Below are 16,954 nucleotides of genomic sequence, written 5' to 3'. Positions count from 1 at the left end.
AGAAATTTTACTTCCCAGGGTACTCTTGGGTCCCCCCCAGTTCTGATTCTGACTTACTAGCATTTCCCCTCCTGGGTCTATAGCGGGTGCTAGCATATGCTAATTCTGGGGCTGTCCACATGGGTATGACCCTTGTGATCTTCAGTCAATTACCAAATGCCTCTGGGCCTCCCTTTCCTGATCTGTAAAATGAAGATCAATGCTCGTGTCAGGGAGTTCTGGCGAGGGTTAGGAGAGGTAACTCCTGCCTGTTCACGGTGGTGTCTGGCACGTGGAGTTAGTTCAGGATGGGCTAGCCGTTGCAATGGACATCGTGGTCACTGCCGTTCCAGCGTGCTGGCTTCAGACTGTGACACTGTTGCTGGGTAATGACGAGACCTGGGACAAGTTACTGCCCCACGCGGCGCCCCTGCGTCTCATCCGCTCTCTGGATGGGATGGTTGATGTGGACTTTCACCTTGGTCTGACCGAGAACCATCTAGGAGACAGATCTCTTGGCATGCATGTAAGGGAGTTTCCAATAAGTTAACTGAACTACAGGCGACACCCTTCAACAGGCAGTGGTGGGGGACGTACTGGCTGGACTGAATAAAAAGACAAAAATGGAAAAGGACAGGTGTGCATGGCGGCCTCTGCTTCCTGACCGTGGGTTAAATGTGACAACCGTTTCCTGTTCTACTGCGTACTTCCTCTGCCACGATGCCCTTGACCTGTTAGCTGAAATAAACCCTTCCTCCGTCAGCCACTCCCTGCCAGATAGTTGTCACAGCAACTAGACAGTGACTAGTGAGCTAGAGATGACCTTTCTGATGCTTTCTCAGGTTCTCCAAGCCGGGTGTCCTGGCCACCTCCCTCCCTCCTGTCCTGACCCCAGGTCCTCCGAGAGGCATCCTGACCTGGACATCTGTGCTCTGTGGTCTCTCCGAAGCCCTACACCCCAGCAGTGTCCTTGTTGCTTGTCTGAGTCCCGAGGTGCCCCACCAGCCACCCTCAGAGCCCACTTCCTGCCGCCCAGGAGGGCTCTGTGTAAGGCAGTCTCCTTGGGGTGTGGCCTCCAGGCTCTCTACTGGCTCTATGAGTTTTCTGTCTGATCTGTCTCCATCTTTTTATGTCCCTGTAACTGTTCCATGGACATGCAAAAGCCACTGAGCCCATGGTGTCTGACACCGTGTGCATTGCATGCTCAAGGTCTTAGAGAGGGATTGCGCTTACTCGTGACGTTGACCCCGAGCTTGGCCAGTGACATCTGAATGGAATGTTCTGAACCGGCCGTTCTCCTTTGCCGTGCTCTCCTTCCCACCTCTGAAGTCACCAGCGCCATGCCAAACGGTGGCTCTTCCTCATCCCAGGTCTCAGAGTCAGGGCAACGGGAATGAGAATGTGAGGACACAACCCTGAGAATTTGGAGGGCTCTTTGTTACAGAAGCAGATCTGTGATAGTCAGACTCTGGTTGTCAACTTGACAGGATAGAATCACTATGCAAACAAATCTCTGGGCAAGGCTGTGAGGGATTTTCAAGACTGAGTTAAGTGAGGTGGGAAGATCCACTCTCAGCGTGCGTGGTGCCATTCCATGGGCTGCGAGTCTACACTGAATGAAGAGGAGAAAGATAGCTGAGCGTCAGCATTCATCTCTCTTTGCTTCCTTTTTTAATTTTTTTGTTTGCTTATTTTTATTTCTTTATTTGAAAGGGACAGACAGACACAGAGAGAAAGGCAGAGAAAGAGAGAGAGAGAGAAAGAGAGAGAGAGAGAGAGAGAGAGAGAGAGAGAGAGAGAGAGAGGGAGAATGGGTGTGCCAAGGTCTCCAGCCGTTGCAAATGAACTCCAGGTGCATGCGCCACTTTGTGTATGTGGCTAACGTGGGTCCTGGGGAATCGAGCCTTGAACCAGGGTCCTTAGGCTTCACAGGCAAGCACTTAACTGCTAAGCCATCTCTCCAGCCCTCTCTTTGCTTTCTGATTGTGGAGTGACTGTAACCAGCTTCAAGCGTCTGTGGCCATACCTTTCTTGCTATGATGGACTGGAACCTCGAATGTAAGCTGAAATAAACCCTTCTTGGCCTCGGAGATTGCTAAAGGGTTAAAGGTGCTTACTTAAAAAACTTGCTGTCTTGGGTTCTATTCCTCAGTATACATGTTGAGCCAGATGCACAATGTGGCACATGTGTCTGTAGTTCATCTGCAGTGGCGAGAAGCCTGGTCTACCACTACCCGTTTGGCCTCTCTCTCTCTCAATATAAACCCTTCCTTCCTTAAGCTGCTTCTGGTCAGGTATTCAGTCATGGCAACAAGAAAGTAAATAATGTATGGGGCTGGAGAGATGGCTTAGCAGTTAAGCGCTTGCCTGTGAAGGATCCTGGTTCGAGGCTCAATTCCCCAGGACCCATGTAAACCAGATGCGCAAGGTGGCTCATGTATCTGGAGGTCATTTTCAGTGGCTGGAGGCCCTGGTGGGCCCATTCTCCCTCTCTTTCTCTGTCTGTCTCTCTGAAATAAACAAATAAATAAAAATAAACAAAAAATTAAAAAGAAAGAAAGTAAATAGTACAACATTCTAGCTTATCTTGACACTGTTCTCATGAAAATTTTAGTCTAGTAGAAAAGAGACATAATGAACGAAAGACAAATAAACATATAATCTGAATATCAGATACTATGGAGAAATATAAGATAGAGGGACAGAGAGTGATGGAGTCTTTTTTTTTTTTTAAAGGGATAGGTACGGAATTATTTGCTGCAAAAGTGACATCAAAGCGAAGGTTGCAAGCTCTCTGGATATCATGTGGAAGAGCTTTCCAGGCCAAGGGGACAGGGAGGGCAGCAAGTCTGGGGTGTGCAGGTGGTACTTGCACTCAAGGGACAGCAAGGGGTCCATGTGAGCCCAAGGGGTGAGTGGAAGAGACCCTTTTGGAGAGCAGGAGGAGGCCAAGTCATGTAGGGCCTGGTAAACCATGGTAAGTTCACGGGGTTGGTCTCAAGTATACTGGGGAGCCATCGGAGAACAGAGAGCAGAGAACTGAAAGGCCTCATAGCTGCTCTGTGGGGACAAGATCTTGGGGTGAGTAGCCCTGCCCAGGAGGTCCCTGTACTTTCTGAGGTGACGGAGAGTGGCTGGTGATGAGAGGCCTGGCTTCGAGCCCCTGCCTGATGTTTAGAGCCACGCAAGCCTTGCTCAGAATGGTGGTCCCTTGGGTGTCCAGGGTGCACCCTCTGAGCCCTGAGCCCCAGCATGCCTGCCTAGTTACCTTTTTGGAGTCATTTATCCATGGATACCCAGGAATTCTCTGACCTGACCTGACACTGGTGTAAGTGCATCATTCTGGCTGATCCTGTCTCAGATCCTTACTATGCTACTTTTGAGGGTAGTTCAAATATCATTTATTTCTGTATGTTTTTATTGAGGCAAGCCCAACAGACTAGCCTTTAAGATTTAAAAAAAAATATTTTCCTTTTCTTTTTTTTAAAACTTATTATTATTAATAACATATTTTGTATGGCTACATTGTGTATTGGCACCCTCTTTTCTCTTGTCCCTGCCCCATCCCACTGGGGGCCCTCCTCAGTGGGGTTTCAGGTATTCTCCATGGGGTTGTGAGTTATGTGTTGTGGGAGCAGCAATCAGTTGTTGCAGTGAGGCAATGTCTCTGGGCATGATGTCTCAACCTGCGGCTCTTAAAACCTTTCCGTCACCTCTTCCACAAATTTCCTGAGCCTTGGTGGGTGTGTTTTAAGTCTACTTCAGTGATGAGCTCTTAGGAGTCTCTGGATCTCTGCTTTGGTAGGTGTTGAGTATCCTTAGGGTCTGTCTACTTCACCCTGGCGCTGATTGTCAGGCTCACCATGGAAGCAGCGCTCTTGCTTGCCTCCCCAATTCCTCTGTGGCGAGGGGTGGTTTATCTCCTTGGGTCTCACTACCTTTCCATGCACGCACTCTCCGGAGCAGGAAATCCAGGAGCCATTCAATTAGGAAGCTTTTCTTTCTTTTTTTTTTTAATGAGAGAGTGAGAGAATGAATTAGTACACCAGGGCATCCAGCCACTGCAATAGACCTCACCATGTGGGCACCCCCTGTGCACAAGTGTGACATTGTGCATTTGTGTCACTGTGCGTCTGGCTTACTGGGACCCGGAGAGATGAGCATGAATCCTTAGGCTTCACAGGCAAGTGCCTTAACCATTAAGCCATCTCTCCAGCCCTCTGTATGTTTTCCTGTGTATGTGCTTACAGCATGCATGTGTGTGTTACATGCATGTTCATATGTGAGCAGGTGCATCTGTATGTGCATATGTGTAGAAGCCAGTTGATGTCAAGGGTCTACCTAGTCCTTCTACATGCTAGTGTTTGAGACGGTCTTTCCCCAAACATAGAGCTTTCTGATTCATGTCAACTAGCCAGCCAGTGAGCCCTAGGGATTCTGTCCCCTCCTCCTACCGCTGGAATTACAGGCCTCCTCCATCATGTGAGGCATGCTGTGTGGGTACTGGGGATTCAAACTCAGACCCTCACTCAGATCCTCAGATCCGCATGGCCAACACCTTACCCACTGAGACATCTTCCCAGCCCCTTCCGTGTAGTTTTCAACAAGAACTGGGAGATCCTGAAGCAACTGACCTGAGGGACACTGAGGGACACTGCCCTGGGCCTTACATGGAAATCTTGTAGTGTAAGTTTCCCTCTGACTCGCCAATCAGATGGACCCAGAGGGACCTGAGTCACCTTCTGTACGTCAGCAGATTGGCTAAGTGAAACGTCATTGTGGAAACTCTTCAGGCCTGGTAATGGCAGCAAAATAGGCTGAGAATCCGAGACCCCCCCCCCCCCACTGCCTCCAGATATGAGCCTTGAGAAACTAAGGGGACACAGATGACCCCCCAGATGAGACAATTTGTAAATGACAGAAGTTTATTTCTCACAGGTCTGGAGGCTAGGAAGTCCAAGATCAAAGTACTGGCAGTCTTGGTTGTCTGGTGAAGGCTACGTCCTCTTGGTTGTCTGGGAAGGCTTCGTCCTCTAGAGGGAAGTGGCCTGTGTCCTCTTGTGACAAAAGGCACAACAAATATGAGCAGGACATTTTGTGTGTATGTGGTGTTTGGTGCGTGTGCACGCATACTTGTGTGTGCGCGTGCACTCACGCATGTTTATGTGTTCGGGAAGGAGATTGACTTTGAGTGTCTTCTTCAATTTCTCTCCACCTTATTTCTTGAGATGGGGTGTCTCACTGAACTTGGAGCTCACTGGTTGGGCTAGACGGGCACCTTCTCTCTGCACCTCCCCAGAACTGGGGTTAGAAGTCCACGACATGGTGCCCAGCATTCACCAGGATCCTGGAGTTCCAAATTCAGGTCCTCATGCTTGTGTGGCAAACACTTTTTTTTCTTTTTTTTTGGGGTAGGGTCTCACTCTAGCCCAGGCTGATCTGGAATTCACTATGTAATCTCAGGATGGCCTCGAACTCAGCGATCCACCTACCTTTGCCTCCCAAGTGCTGGGATTAAAGGCGTGTACCACCATGCCTGGCCACTTAAAAAATTTTTTTTTTATTAACAACTTCCATGATTATAAAAAATACCCCCTGGTGATACCCTCCCTCCCCCCACTTACCCCTTTGAAACTCCACTCTCCATCATACCCCCTCCCCATCTCAATCAGTCTCTCTTGATGTCTTGATCTTTTCCTCCTCTTATGATGGTCTTATGCAGGTAGTATCAGGCACTGTGAAGCCATATCCAGGCCATTTTGTGTCTGGAGGGAGCATGTTGTATGGAGTCCTTCCCTTCCTTTGGCTCTTACATTCTTTTTGCCACCTCTTCTGCATTAGACCCTGAGCCTTGGAAGGTGTGATAGAGATATTGCAGTACTGAGCACTGTGGTCATTTCTTTCCAGCACCGTGATACCTTCTGAGTCATCCCAAGGTCACTGCCATCTGAAAAGAGAAGATTCTCTACCAAAAGTGAGAGTAGCATTAATATAAGGGTGCGAACATTAATAGAAGTGCTTACTGGGAAGTTTGATAAGCATAGTATATACATTTGGCCAGACAACAGCAGACATTACATCCCTAAGGCTCATGACTACCCCTGTTTTAAATTTTCAGTATCAGGGATGTATTCACTTCCCATGGAGTGAGCTTCCAGTCCAATTAGAGGGCTGTTGGTTTCCCCAATAACAGATGTGCCACTATTGCACCCGTTGGCTCATTTGGCCTGGCTGGCCAATTATATGGCTTTCAGTGTCCACTGATGAGTATCTTCACTGGTGATTTCTCTTTCTCCCATTGAACTGCATGCAGAATGGCTTCTTCCAGCTTTCTGTCAGATGGTCTACATGGAGGAGGTTCTCAGCTCATTTCCAGCAGGATTTCTCAGTGGTCTTGCAGCCCAAGTTTATGGAGTCTTCAGCAATAGGGTCTTACCATCTATTCCTGGTGGGAAACCAAGGGCCTCAGCAATGGCCTATAATGTTTTGGGGCATTAGGGATATCCCTGGCTAACAACTCACTGGAAGATATCCCATCCCTGCTGGCCACTTAAAAATTTTATTTTTGTTTATTTTTATTTATTTATTTGAGAGCGACAGAGAAAGAGAGAAAGAGGCAGAGAGAGAGAGAGAGAGAGAATAGGCACGCCAGGGCCTCCAGCCACTGCAAATGAACACCAGATGCATGTGGCCCCTTGTGCATCTGCCTAATATGGGTCCTGGGGAACTGAGCCTCTAATCAGGGTCCTTAGGCTTCATAGGCAAGCACCTAACTGTTAAGCCATCTCTCCAGCCTGCAAATACTTTTTTTTTTTTTTTTGATTGTTCAAGGTAGGTTTTCATTCTAGCCCAGGATGGCCTGGAATTCACTATGTAGTATCAGGGTGGCCTTGAACTCACCATGATCCTCCTACCTCTGCCTCCTGAGTGCTGGGATTAAAGGCATGTGCCACCATGCCCAGCCGCAAACACTTTTTTTTGCGTGTGTATATAGTATGTGTAGTGGTGGTGTTTGTGTGCATGTATGGTGTATGTGCATATATGTGCAGATGTGTGTGTGTGGGTGCGTGTGTGTATGGAGGACAGAGGAGAATGCTGGGCATCCTTCTCCCATCACTCACCTGTGTATTTCCTTGAGTTGGAGTTTCTGAACACAGAGCAGAGATTATTTTCTAAATTATTTTAAATTTTGTTTATTTTGAGAGAGAGAGAGAGAGAGAGAGAGAGAGAGAGAGAGAGAGAATAGGCACGCTAGGGCCTCTAGCCACTGCAAACGAACTCCAGATGCATGCGCCCCCTTGTGCATCTGGCTTATGTGGGTCCTGGGGAATCAAGCTTTGAACCAGGGTCCTTAGGCTTCACAGGCAAGTGTTTAACCGCTAAGCAATCTTTCCAGCCCCAGAGCAGAGATTTTTTATTCTAGAAGCTCTAGTGATTTCTGGCCTCTGCTTCCCACAGGCCAGGTTACAGACATGCATGGCCATACCAGCTGTTTATGTGGGTCCTGGGGACTTGACCTCAGGCAGTCTCAAGTCCTCATGCTTACAACAAGTGCTCTTAATCGCTGAGCTATCTTCCTATCCCCCAAACCGCTTTTGAAAGGGCCTTCATCTCACTCTGAAGGAAGAGTCCTTGCAGCCTGACCACTTCTGAAAGGTCCACCTCCTCTTGCCGTGTTTGGAGGACATTCAGACCACAGCGCCACCCCCATCACTTGTCCTGTTACTGGGGGTAGGGAGAGGCTGAAACTATATGAGGAATTTCAAAACAGTTTACTGTGAATATGGCAAAAATGGTCAAACTCCCTGCACTGAGGAATAGCCGTAGGCTTGCTTCCTTCCTGCCGAGGGACCGAGTCATCAGAAAGTCTCCCAAGACACCATGGACCGAAATACTTCCTTTCATTTGCCTGTATCTAAAGACTGTGGCTACCCTGGTACCGGGAGCATTCTTGATATCAGAAGTAAGAGTGACCATGCCAAGTTCACTCAGCGTCAGCCATTGTGTGTAGGTACAAAACATGCATCTAGAGATCCCGGCCACAGAGTCCTGCCTCCTTAGGAGTTCAACAGTAGGAAGAAGAGAATCCAGGGCAGTCAGATGTTTTGTTAGATAGATGCTTTCTGGGCTCTTAGCTCTTGAGAAGTTGAGATTATTATTTTTTAAAAATATTTTTTATTTATCTATTTGAGAGAGACAGACACAGAGAGAAAGGCAGAGAGAGAGAATGGGCACGCCGGAGCCTCCAGCCACCGCGAACGAACTCCAGACGCGTGCGCCCCCTTGTGCATCTGGCTAACGTGGGTCCTGGGGAACCGAGCCTCGAACCGGGGTCCTTAGGCTTCACAGGCAAGGGCTTAACCGCTAAGCCATCTCTCCAGCCCATGGAGTTGAGATTATATTATGATGATATGAACCCTTCTTTTTATTTTTTCATTATTTACTTAACAATTACATATATGTATACAATTATTCTGACCATATTCACCTCCATTACCCTCTCTTATTCCCTTTCACTCCTGCTGAACCCCTTCTTCCCCACTAGGCCCCTCTTACTTTCATGTCGTTTTTATAAAAATTATTTACTTATTTATTTATTTGAGACAGGGAGAGGGAGAGAGAGAGAGAGAGAAAGAGGCAGAGAGAAAGAGAGCAGGCACACCAGAGCCTCTAGCCATTGCAGACAAACTCCAGAAACGTGCACCCCCTTATGCATCTGCCTTACGCGGGTCCTGGGGAATCGAACCAGAGTCCTTAGGCTTCACAGGCAAATGCCTTAACCGTTAAGCCATCTCTCCACTCTCATGTTTGTTTTTTCTTTGTGGCCCACTGAACTCAATAAGGGTGGCTTGCATTAGCAGGTAGAGGGGTTGCTCTCAGGAGCCTCACGGCTCCTTCTTGAGCAGACTGTACATGACTCCTGGTTAGTCCAACCACTAGTGTCCAGTCCCTGCAAACCTCTGACGCGATTCCTTCCTCTTTCCTTGGAGTTGCCCTGCTTGTTGAAGCCATGGAGCTCATGCTGGCAATGTGGTGGCCGCTTCCCCAGTGCTGCTAGCCTGACCATTGCCTCTGCTGAAGAAGGCTTCTCCAGCCGGCCCTCAGTGAGGCGGCCACTGGGTCCTGGTTTTGGCTTGGGGCCACTCCAGGGCTCCTGCCCTTTGCTCTTCTCCCCTCTGCCATGTTCTCAAAACACACAGGCTCCTCGCTGCCCTGCGCTCCTGCACACCGGTTTACGTAACTGGAAGGGTCCCTGTGGACTCCTGTGGCTCTGGTGCTGTTGTCTCTGAGCAGCGGGAGGCTGGGCCCTGGAGGGGGAGGACACAGGGAACCCAGAAAAGCAGCGGGGGGGACGCACGGTTCCTGTCCTGAGGACTTCCTCTGAGTCAAAACCCGAGCCAGGGCTGGAGAGATGGCTTAGCGGTTAAGTGCTTGCCTGTGAAGCCTAAGAACCCTGGTTCGAGGCTCGGTTCCACAGGTCCCACGTTAGCCAGATGCACAGATGCATCTGGAGTTCGTTTGCAGAGGCTGGAAGCCCTGGCGCGCCCATTCTCTCTCTCTCCCTCTATCTGTCTTTCTCTCTGTGTCTATTAATAAATAAAAAATAAAAAAAAATATATTATAAAAAAAAAACCCGAGCCAGCCACCGGTGAGACAGCACCCGGCGCCCTCGGTCAGGACAAGCCCTTGCCCACGAGGAAAGGGGACCAGCGGGGAGCTCTCCAGCGCAGGGTGACAGGGCGTGGCACTGGCGGAAGCTTGTGTGGGGGGCGGCTTGCGAGGTGGCTGAGGAGGGGGAGGAAGAGGAGACCGAGGGAGGGGAGGGTGAGCAGGGACCATGTGCGGTCTTGAGGTGAGCTGGTGGAGGGATTGGGGAAGAGACTATTCCCAGTAGACACATGTAAACAAATGAGGGTGGCTGTGCACCAGTAAAACTCCACACACACAAAACAGCGTATGGCTGGATTATGTCCATGGGCTGACCCTGTTGCCGAGGGTGGGATGTAAGTGGAGATTTTAAAGGAGCAGAGACCTTGAAGTGGAGCGATTGGGGAAGAGACTATTCCAAGCAGGGCCAGGTGTGCTCAGAGCATCCTGGGGGCCCGGGAGGCCCGGCTCACGTGGGCCTGGTGCCAGTCTCGGTCCCCAGGACCCAGCAGAGACGGGATATTGTCTGCATGGGACTTCATGCCACTCCAAGCGACACGGAGTTTTTTTTTTCTTATAGACCGGTGGTCTTTTTTATTTTTATTTATTTATTTATTTACTTTGTAAAAGGACAGAGAGTAAATATTTTCAGCTCTTTGGTTTATTCAGTCTGTCTGAGCTACTCACTGTTGCCATGGCAGCATGAAAGTAGCCATGGACATATGTAAACAAATGAGGGTGGCTGTGTACCAGTAAAACTCTACATAAACAAAACAGGGTATGGCTGATTGAGTCCATGGGCTGACCCTGTTGCCGAGGGTGGGATGTAAGTGGAGATTTTAAATGAAAGGAAACAGGGAGGGTTCCGTCCTGACAGATCTACTGTGTTTGTTAGCTCTTTGCTGCTGTGACAGAGCACCTGAAAGGAACCATCTAGAAAGAGAAAGGGCCTGTATCAGCTCACGCCCTCAGAGGTGTCGGTTCTTGGGCGCCGACGGGCTCTCTTGCTTTCAGTGTGCGGTGAGGCGGCTTGCTAGGGCAGAGGCTACGGCGGAGCCAAGCTGTTCTCCCGGGAATGCTGGGAGCGGAGAGCGAGAGGAAGAGACAGCTGATAAGATCTGTCCTTCAAAGGCATTCCCTAGGGACTCACTTCCTCCAGCTGAACTCTACCTTTAGGGGCACATTTTGCACCCCAGGACACAAAGGCCCACCTCTGGACGCTGATATGGGGGCTTTCAGGGGCCATTTCATATGCAAACACAACAGCCGTGCATTGGTAAACCAGTACTGTGCTCTAAGCAGGTGCTGGGCGCTGCGCTAAGCTGGGTTGGTGCGGGGGATGGGGGCAGGGAATCAGAGAGGAAGGAGACACAGGTCCACGCGTCCAGAATGCGCAGGTCAGCCTCACATGTGTGCACTTGGCCATCTGGCTCTGAGGCTTACATTTGTTTTGGTCAATCTGTCTTCAGTTGGCGGGGAGTAGGTACTCAATAAATGCTTGTTAGTGAACGAATGAATGAAGAGTCCTTCCATCTAGGGTCGTGTCAAAAGCTACTATGATACAGGTCCAGGTGACAGGTTTGATACGACCGTAAGGACTGGCAGATCCCGAGGAAGAGCTGGGCACAGGATCCAACCCCAGTTTCACTCTTGCAGCCACTCTCCCTTTTCCTTTGGGTTGCTCTGTCAGGACTCTGGTCAACAAGGCAGGTGGATCCCTAAACCCTGGAGCAATGGACAGCCTCAGGAAGCGTGCACGCTTTGCAGAGAGGACCCCCACCTTCTCTGAACAACTAGGGAATGGGCCCTTCGCCCACATCAGGCTGAATCCTCATGGCCAGCTCATCCCCTGGGATGGTTTTTCTGTCCCTCCCTGAGGGAGGAGTCTGATCAGTGCTTGGTGAGGGGAAGTTGAGGGAACCCATCAAAAGAATCATTCCTTGTAGCTGCCTTGGTCCCAAGTAGACTCCCCTTGAATGATTGTCCCATCAAGACAAAAGCAAGTATTATTAGATTTGAGAATTGAGATTTACGGTGCTGACTTCAGGGCCATGGGCAGGTTACAGTTCCTTGCCTTTAGCTTTTTCCAAAGCCCAGCGCGTGCTCTTGAGTGATTGAAGCCTGGCGAGGTCACAGAAAGAAAGGATCTGGCCACTCCAGCCCTGCATATGAGGGCGCTAACCCGTGAGATCCAAGGAGCCTGGCCAGTTCCCAACTTGGGCATGCCGTATGGCGTCATGTTACACTGGGTGCACAGCAGTGAGAAACTGACTTTGGTGCATTCCTAGCAAGTAAACCTTGGGCTCCACGCAGAGTTTTCACTCATGTCTTCTTTCTGCTCCACGATCTCACCCAGGGGACCGCAGGGCACTGAGTTGAGCCGTCTCCTCAGGATGCTCCTTTGATTGAGCGCGTTAACCTTGCCCTAGTGTATTGGGGTCTCTGCCCTTTCTGTCTAAAGCCTTTTGGTGGCTTGTGTCTCCAGATCCTCACACTGCTATGCCATAACTGTGACGTACACTGGCATGTCTGAGATTTGTGCTTTTGGGGGGGGGTAATTAATTGTGAACTTTACAGCATAAACAACACATTGCATATTGGTCATATGACTTTATGTCCCCCAGCCCCATTCCCCTAAAGGCTCTCCTCATGGGGTTATTTTGGTATTCATTGTGGGGTCATGAATGTACCAGTCAGTCTCTGTGGGGAAGAGGCAACAATGCCCCAGGACACTCCTTCCCACCTTGTGGCTCTTTCAATCTTAAAAAAAGATTTATTATTATGATTAGTTATGTACACAGTGTGTATACAGTCATGTTGGTACCATCATTAGCCTCCTCCTTGTCCTCCCCCCTCTGCAGGGACCCTCCTCATTGGGAAATGTGGGTCATTCATTGTGGGGTTAGCCATTAGTTATGGGGAAGAGGCAAAGTCTCTGTTCATAATTTCCCAACATGTGGCTCTAACAATCTTTCCGCCCCTCTTCTGCAAATTTCCCTGAGCCATCTTGGGTTTGTTTTAGGTCTACTTCAGTGATGAGGTCTTGGGGGCCTCTGTGTCTCTGGATCTCTGGTTTGGTGGGAGTTGAGTGTCCTCTGTGTCTATCTCCTTCACCCTTGTGCTGGTACCAGGTTCACCAAGAAAGCAGCACTCTTGCTCATTTCCCCAATTACTCTTGGTTTCAGCTGGGGCCCTGGTGAGGTGTCATGGGCTGATTCTCTCCTCAGGTTCTGCGTCCATCTTTCCTTCCCTGGAAGGCAAGGTGTGGTTAGGTGGACACCAACTTGACTGGAAGTTTGCTCTTACACTCTTTTTGCCCCTCTCATCGACCATGTTTTCAGAGCCTTGGATGAGTCTCCTTCAGTGTTGAGCTCTCTGAACCCTCTGAATTTCTACTTCAATGAGTTTTGAGTCTCCTCAGTGTCTACCACCATCTCCCTGGAAGAGCTTCTCAGGCCAGCAGGGAGAGCAGCACTTGCGTTTAAACCGCCGCTTCTTCTGTGAGGTCTCCTGAGCCCTGGCAGATGTTACAGAGATGATTTGTCTCATGCTAGCCAGTGAGCCATTTCCTCAGCCCCTGAGACTTCTGCTCCTGAGCACAAGCCAACATGAGTCATTCATCCTGCTGTGTGCAACAGGCAAGTGAAAAAGTCACCACTGGAGGGTGAGGGACACTGAGCTGGGTGCTGACCATGGGTCACTGAGATGTTCATCTGCCAAGTTCCCGGCTCCTGCAAGTGTGAGGACTGGGGTTTGGGTTCCCCGGTGGGCATAGCGGCCTGTCTACAATCACAGTGCTGGGGGAGGTTGAGAGAGGGAATTCCCAGGGCAAGCTGGCTAGGTGGACTCACTGAGTGGGTGAGCCCTGGGTTCAAGTGAGAGACCCTGCTTCAGGAAGTAAGATGGAGAATGATTGAGGATGACATCTGATTTGACTACTTGTACACACATCATGAACCCCATATGTGCCCATGTGCGTATGAACATGCATGCATAGATGCACATACACATATGTAGGTGCAAAAAGAAGCAGAAAAAAAATAAAACAGAAAATGCCTTCAGCAGTGAAGACAATATGGTATCCATCTTACCTACTAAGAAGTTACAGGGTTGGAGGGGCCAAGACCAAGTCATTTAGCATCTCATCCAGCTGATGGGGACATGGATTCTTTCTGTCTTATTTTCCTTTCTGCTTTAGTTTGTATCAGTTCTCCTTAGGAACCTAAGATGACCAAGTGCCCACTTAGGTTTCCTCATCCACACCATGGATCCTGGTGGACAGTCTGTCTCATCTCTGAGGTCACTGTGTCTTGATGAACGTGTGCCCTGACTTAGAGTACCTTCCTCCTGCACACTGCCTCAGATTGGTGGCTACAGCCTCCTGCTGTTGCATTCTCCAGGCTGAGCGACAGACACACTGTGTAACCCATGCCGACCCAGGAAAGACTTCAGCTTGCTTCTTTGAAGCCCAACTTGACTAAGGGTCAGCTCCTCAAATACCCAAACACTCCAAAGATAGATCTCCAGCATTTAATAAGTGGGAGGTGTATGACCAGCCAATGATGTCACCTGCAAATAATGCATTCAGTCACTTCCTTCCTATGTTTTGGAGAGGAGGCTCTGGGCCCAGCACTTCCTTCACACAGGAATGCCTCAGAGATTGGAATGGAAGGAATAGAAAGATCGCTGTTTTAGCATCTGGCCTGTGATGACTGGCTTTTCTCCTGTTACACAAGGGGAAGAATGTGGACCAGAATCCAGTTTCCTCCTCAACTTTAGAGGGCCCTTCCCTCATCCACAGTGTCCCCCAGAGGTGAGGGTTAGACGTTCCAGAGATGAACTTATCTAGAATCGCTACCTTTTCTGCTGCAGCTAGCAGGCCTTTCTCAGGGAACACACACACACACACACACACACACACACACACACACAGATGCTCACACGCAGGGAAAGCAATTAAAAGAACCAGTGTGGTGACACAGAGACAGCCTGTCAACTGCGCCAAGTTGACAAATTTTGCATTGTAAAAACAAAAACAGGAGCTTAACCCCCTCCCTACTCCAGCTAAGAGTGTCATTGAAACATCTTTGCTGTCGGGCTTGTGGGGATGAGATCTGGCTGGCGAACACCAGGCCCTGCGGATAGAGGCCTGTGAAGGAGGCCTGGGGACCCCTGTGGTATGCAGGGACCTGCAGACAACCTGAACCTGGAAGAGCCTGTCAGCTGTTGGACCCCACAGATGGGCCATGGGGACAGCTGTGACCTTAATCCTGTCTCACCATTGCCTCCTTGCTGGATGGGACCTCACATTTTCCAGGCGAGGATGCAGGCTTGGAAGGCTGGCTTGTTTAGAGGGTCCCCCAGCAGTTAATGGCCCCGCCAGGGGGCAAGCCTCAATGACGTCTGCTCTGAAACCTGACCTTTCCCGGCACTGAGCTCTGCCTTCCGTATTTTGGAATTCTGTTCACATTCATCCTTGTGGGGTTTCTCCTCTGCCTTCCGAATTCTTTTTACCTTGACCTTGTCGTGTACCTGGGAGAGTACGTGTTAATCAAATACTCTATGCCTCGACCTCTGGTCAGTGCTGGGAACTGTCCTAGACGGGGAGAGCTCCATAGCCCCTGCCTGGGTGCTGGTCAACTGCTAGTGGGAAGACAGAAAGCCCAGGTGGGGACAAGGGTGGAGCCTGCTGCATGCAGAGGGCTGAGGCCTGAGAGCTGTGGGCTTGTCCCCTGCGCTGCTGTCTGGCTTTCATCACTGGAGTCACCGTCTCCCAACAGTTCTGAAGTGGGGGGCGGGGGGCTGCTTGCTTCTCCATGTCCGAGATGAGTGTGAGGAAACCCGGGGCAGTGCTGTGTGTCAGAAGGACCCCCGAGGGGGTTGGAATACGGACCGCTTTGTCCTGGAGCCCTTGCCATTCCGGGCTCACTCTAAGGAAAGAGGGGCCACAGTGGGAGGGCAGAGCAGGCACTGCGGACCTGGGGCCAGTCAGCGGAGGGGGTCCCGTGAAGGTGGCTCTGGACAGCTTGCTTCCTTCTCTGGGTATGATGCAGGGGTGTCCAGAGTGGGGGACACAAGCCCATGCGCCCTGGTGCTCCACGTCCTTCTCTACCTAGCACGTTGAGCGCGAAGGGTGTGTTTTAACAACGGAACCCTTCAAACCGGTTTTCCCTCTCCCTTTCCCGGCAGTGAAAGAGAACACATCAGCCGTTCTCGCTCGAGGAGTCTGTAGGGCTCCCCGCCAGGTCCCCGGGGTCCCCACCGAGCTGGGCCTCAATCAACCCAGCGCAGCGAGGCTCCCGCCATCTGCGAGGCTTGCTCTTCGCCTACAGTTTTCTGGCCTCGTTTTTTTTGCTTTTTTTTTTTTTTTTTTTTTTCCACACCATGGTGGCTCTTAAAAAATATTTTCCTGGCAGCAAATGGGGTGTCTTCCTGCTGGGAGGAAAAGGGAAGAAGAATTAGCAGCTCCCCATCCGAGAACTTCCACTGGAATTGATTTATCCCAGCAGAAAGAGCGCGCCATTTTCCTTCCAAATTAATATGCAAATGAGCGCTCGCGACACCTCCCACGGGCAGGTTCAGAACACAGCGGTATTATCCCGGAACATTTATTAGCACTATTAATAGAGTTCACTGCCGTCCTCCTCCCCCGCCAGCTTTTATTGCCATTCTAATTATGGACCGTTTTGTTTCATTTTTATTTATTTATTTATTTTTTTTTTTCCCTGAGTTCTGAGGCTGTTGCTAGCTGGGAAAGATGCTCTGTGGGGGGGGAGGGGCCGGTGAACATCCACATCCTTCATGGGCACTTTGTTCCACGACATCTTACCACCCGCCTGGCCCTCATCTCCAGCCCTCTGGCACCATGGAAATGTGGAGAAGAATGCTGCTGAGCCCTGGCAACCAGTCCTCACTGAGCTGCCTTGGGAAAGAAGGGTTTTGGGGCGCTCCTCTAGGAGAGTGATATCAACTGGTGATGGTGCCCTGGGAATTATAGGCCCTCGGGGAGTCTGCCAGTCGACCAAGTGGTCTATGTATTCTATGCGGACAGACCCATTTCCTTCCCGTTAGGGCTCAAAGAGGCAATGGTTGTGTTGTAGTCAGGTTCTCATTGCTGGCAGAAAACACTGACCAAGAGTAGCTTGTAGGCAAAAACAACAACAACAACAAAAAACCCCAAAATCCCCAAAAGGGTTTATTTTGGCTTACAGACTCAGGGGGAAGCTCCAAGATGGCAAGGGGAAATGATGGCCTCACCTCCTGGCCAACATCAGATAGAAACAACAACAGGTGGGTGTGCCAAACACTGTCAAGAGGAAGCTGGCTA

General features: G+C 50.1%; 1 protein-coding gene across 1 annotated transcript in view; it reads right to left on the bottom strand.

The window, feature by feature from the left end:
• Positions 1–10,169, bottom strand: part of Isx (intestine specific homeobox) — an 83,609-nt gene extending 73,440 nt beyond the window's left edge. The window contains exons 1-2 of the mRNA XM_045152262.1: positions 10,101–10,169; positions 9,627–9,765 (exon numbers count right to left, since the gene is read on the bottom strand). Coding sequence (XP_045008197.1) covers positions 9,627–9,765; positions 10,101–10,169 — 208 coding nt within the window. The remainder of the gene's footprint in view (positions 1–9,626; positions 9,766–10,100) is intronic.
• Positions 10,170–16,954: the final 6,785 nt, after the last annotated feature.

This window comes from Jaculus jaculus, chromosome 6, assembly GCF_020740685.1.
Source record: "Jaculus jaculus isolate mJacJac1 chromosome 6, mJacJac1.mat.Y.cur, whole genome shotgun sequence".
Classification (NCBI taxonomy): Eukaryota; Metazoa; Chordata; class Mammalia; order Rodentia; family Dipodidae; genus Jaculus; species Jaculus jaculus.
This window is presented reverse-complemented; position numbering and strand designations above follow the sequence as displayed.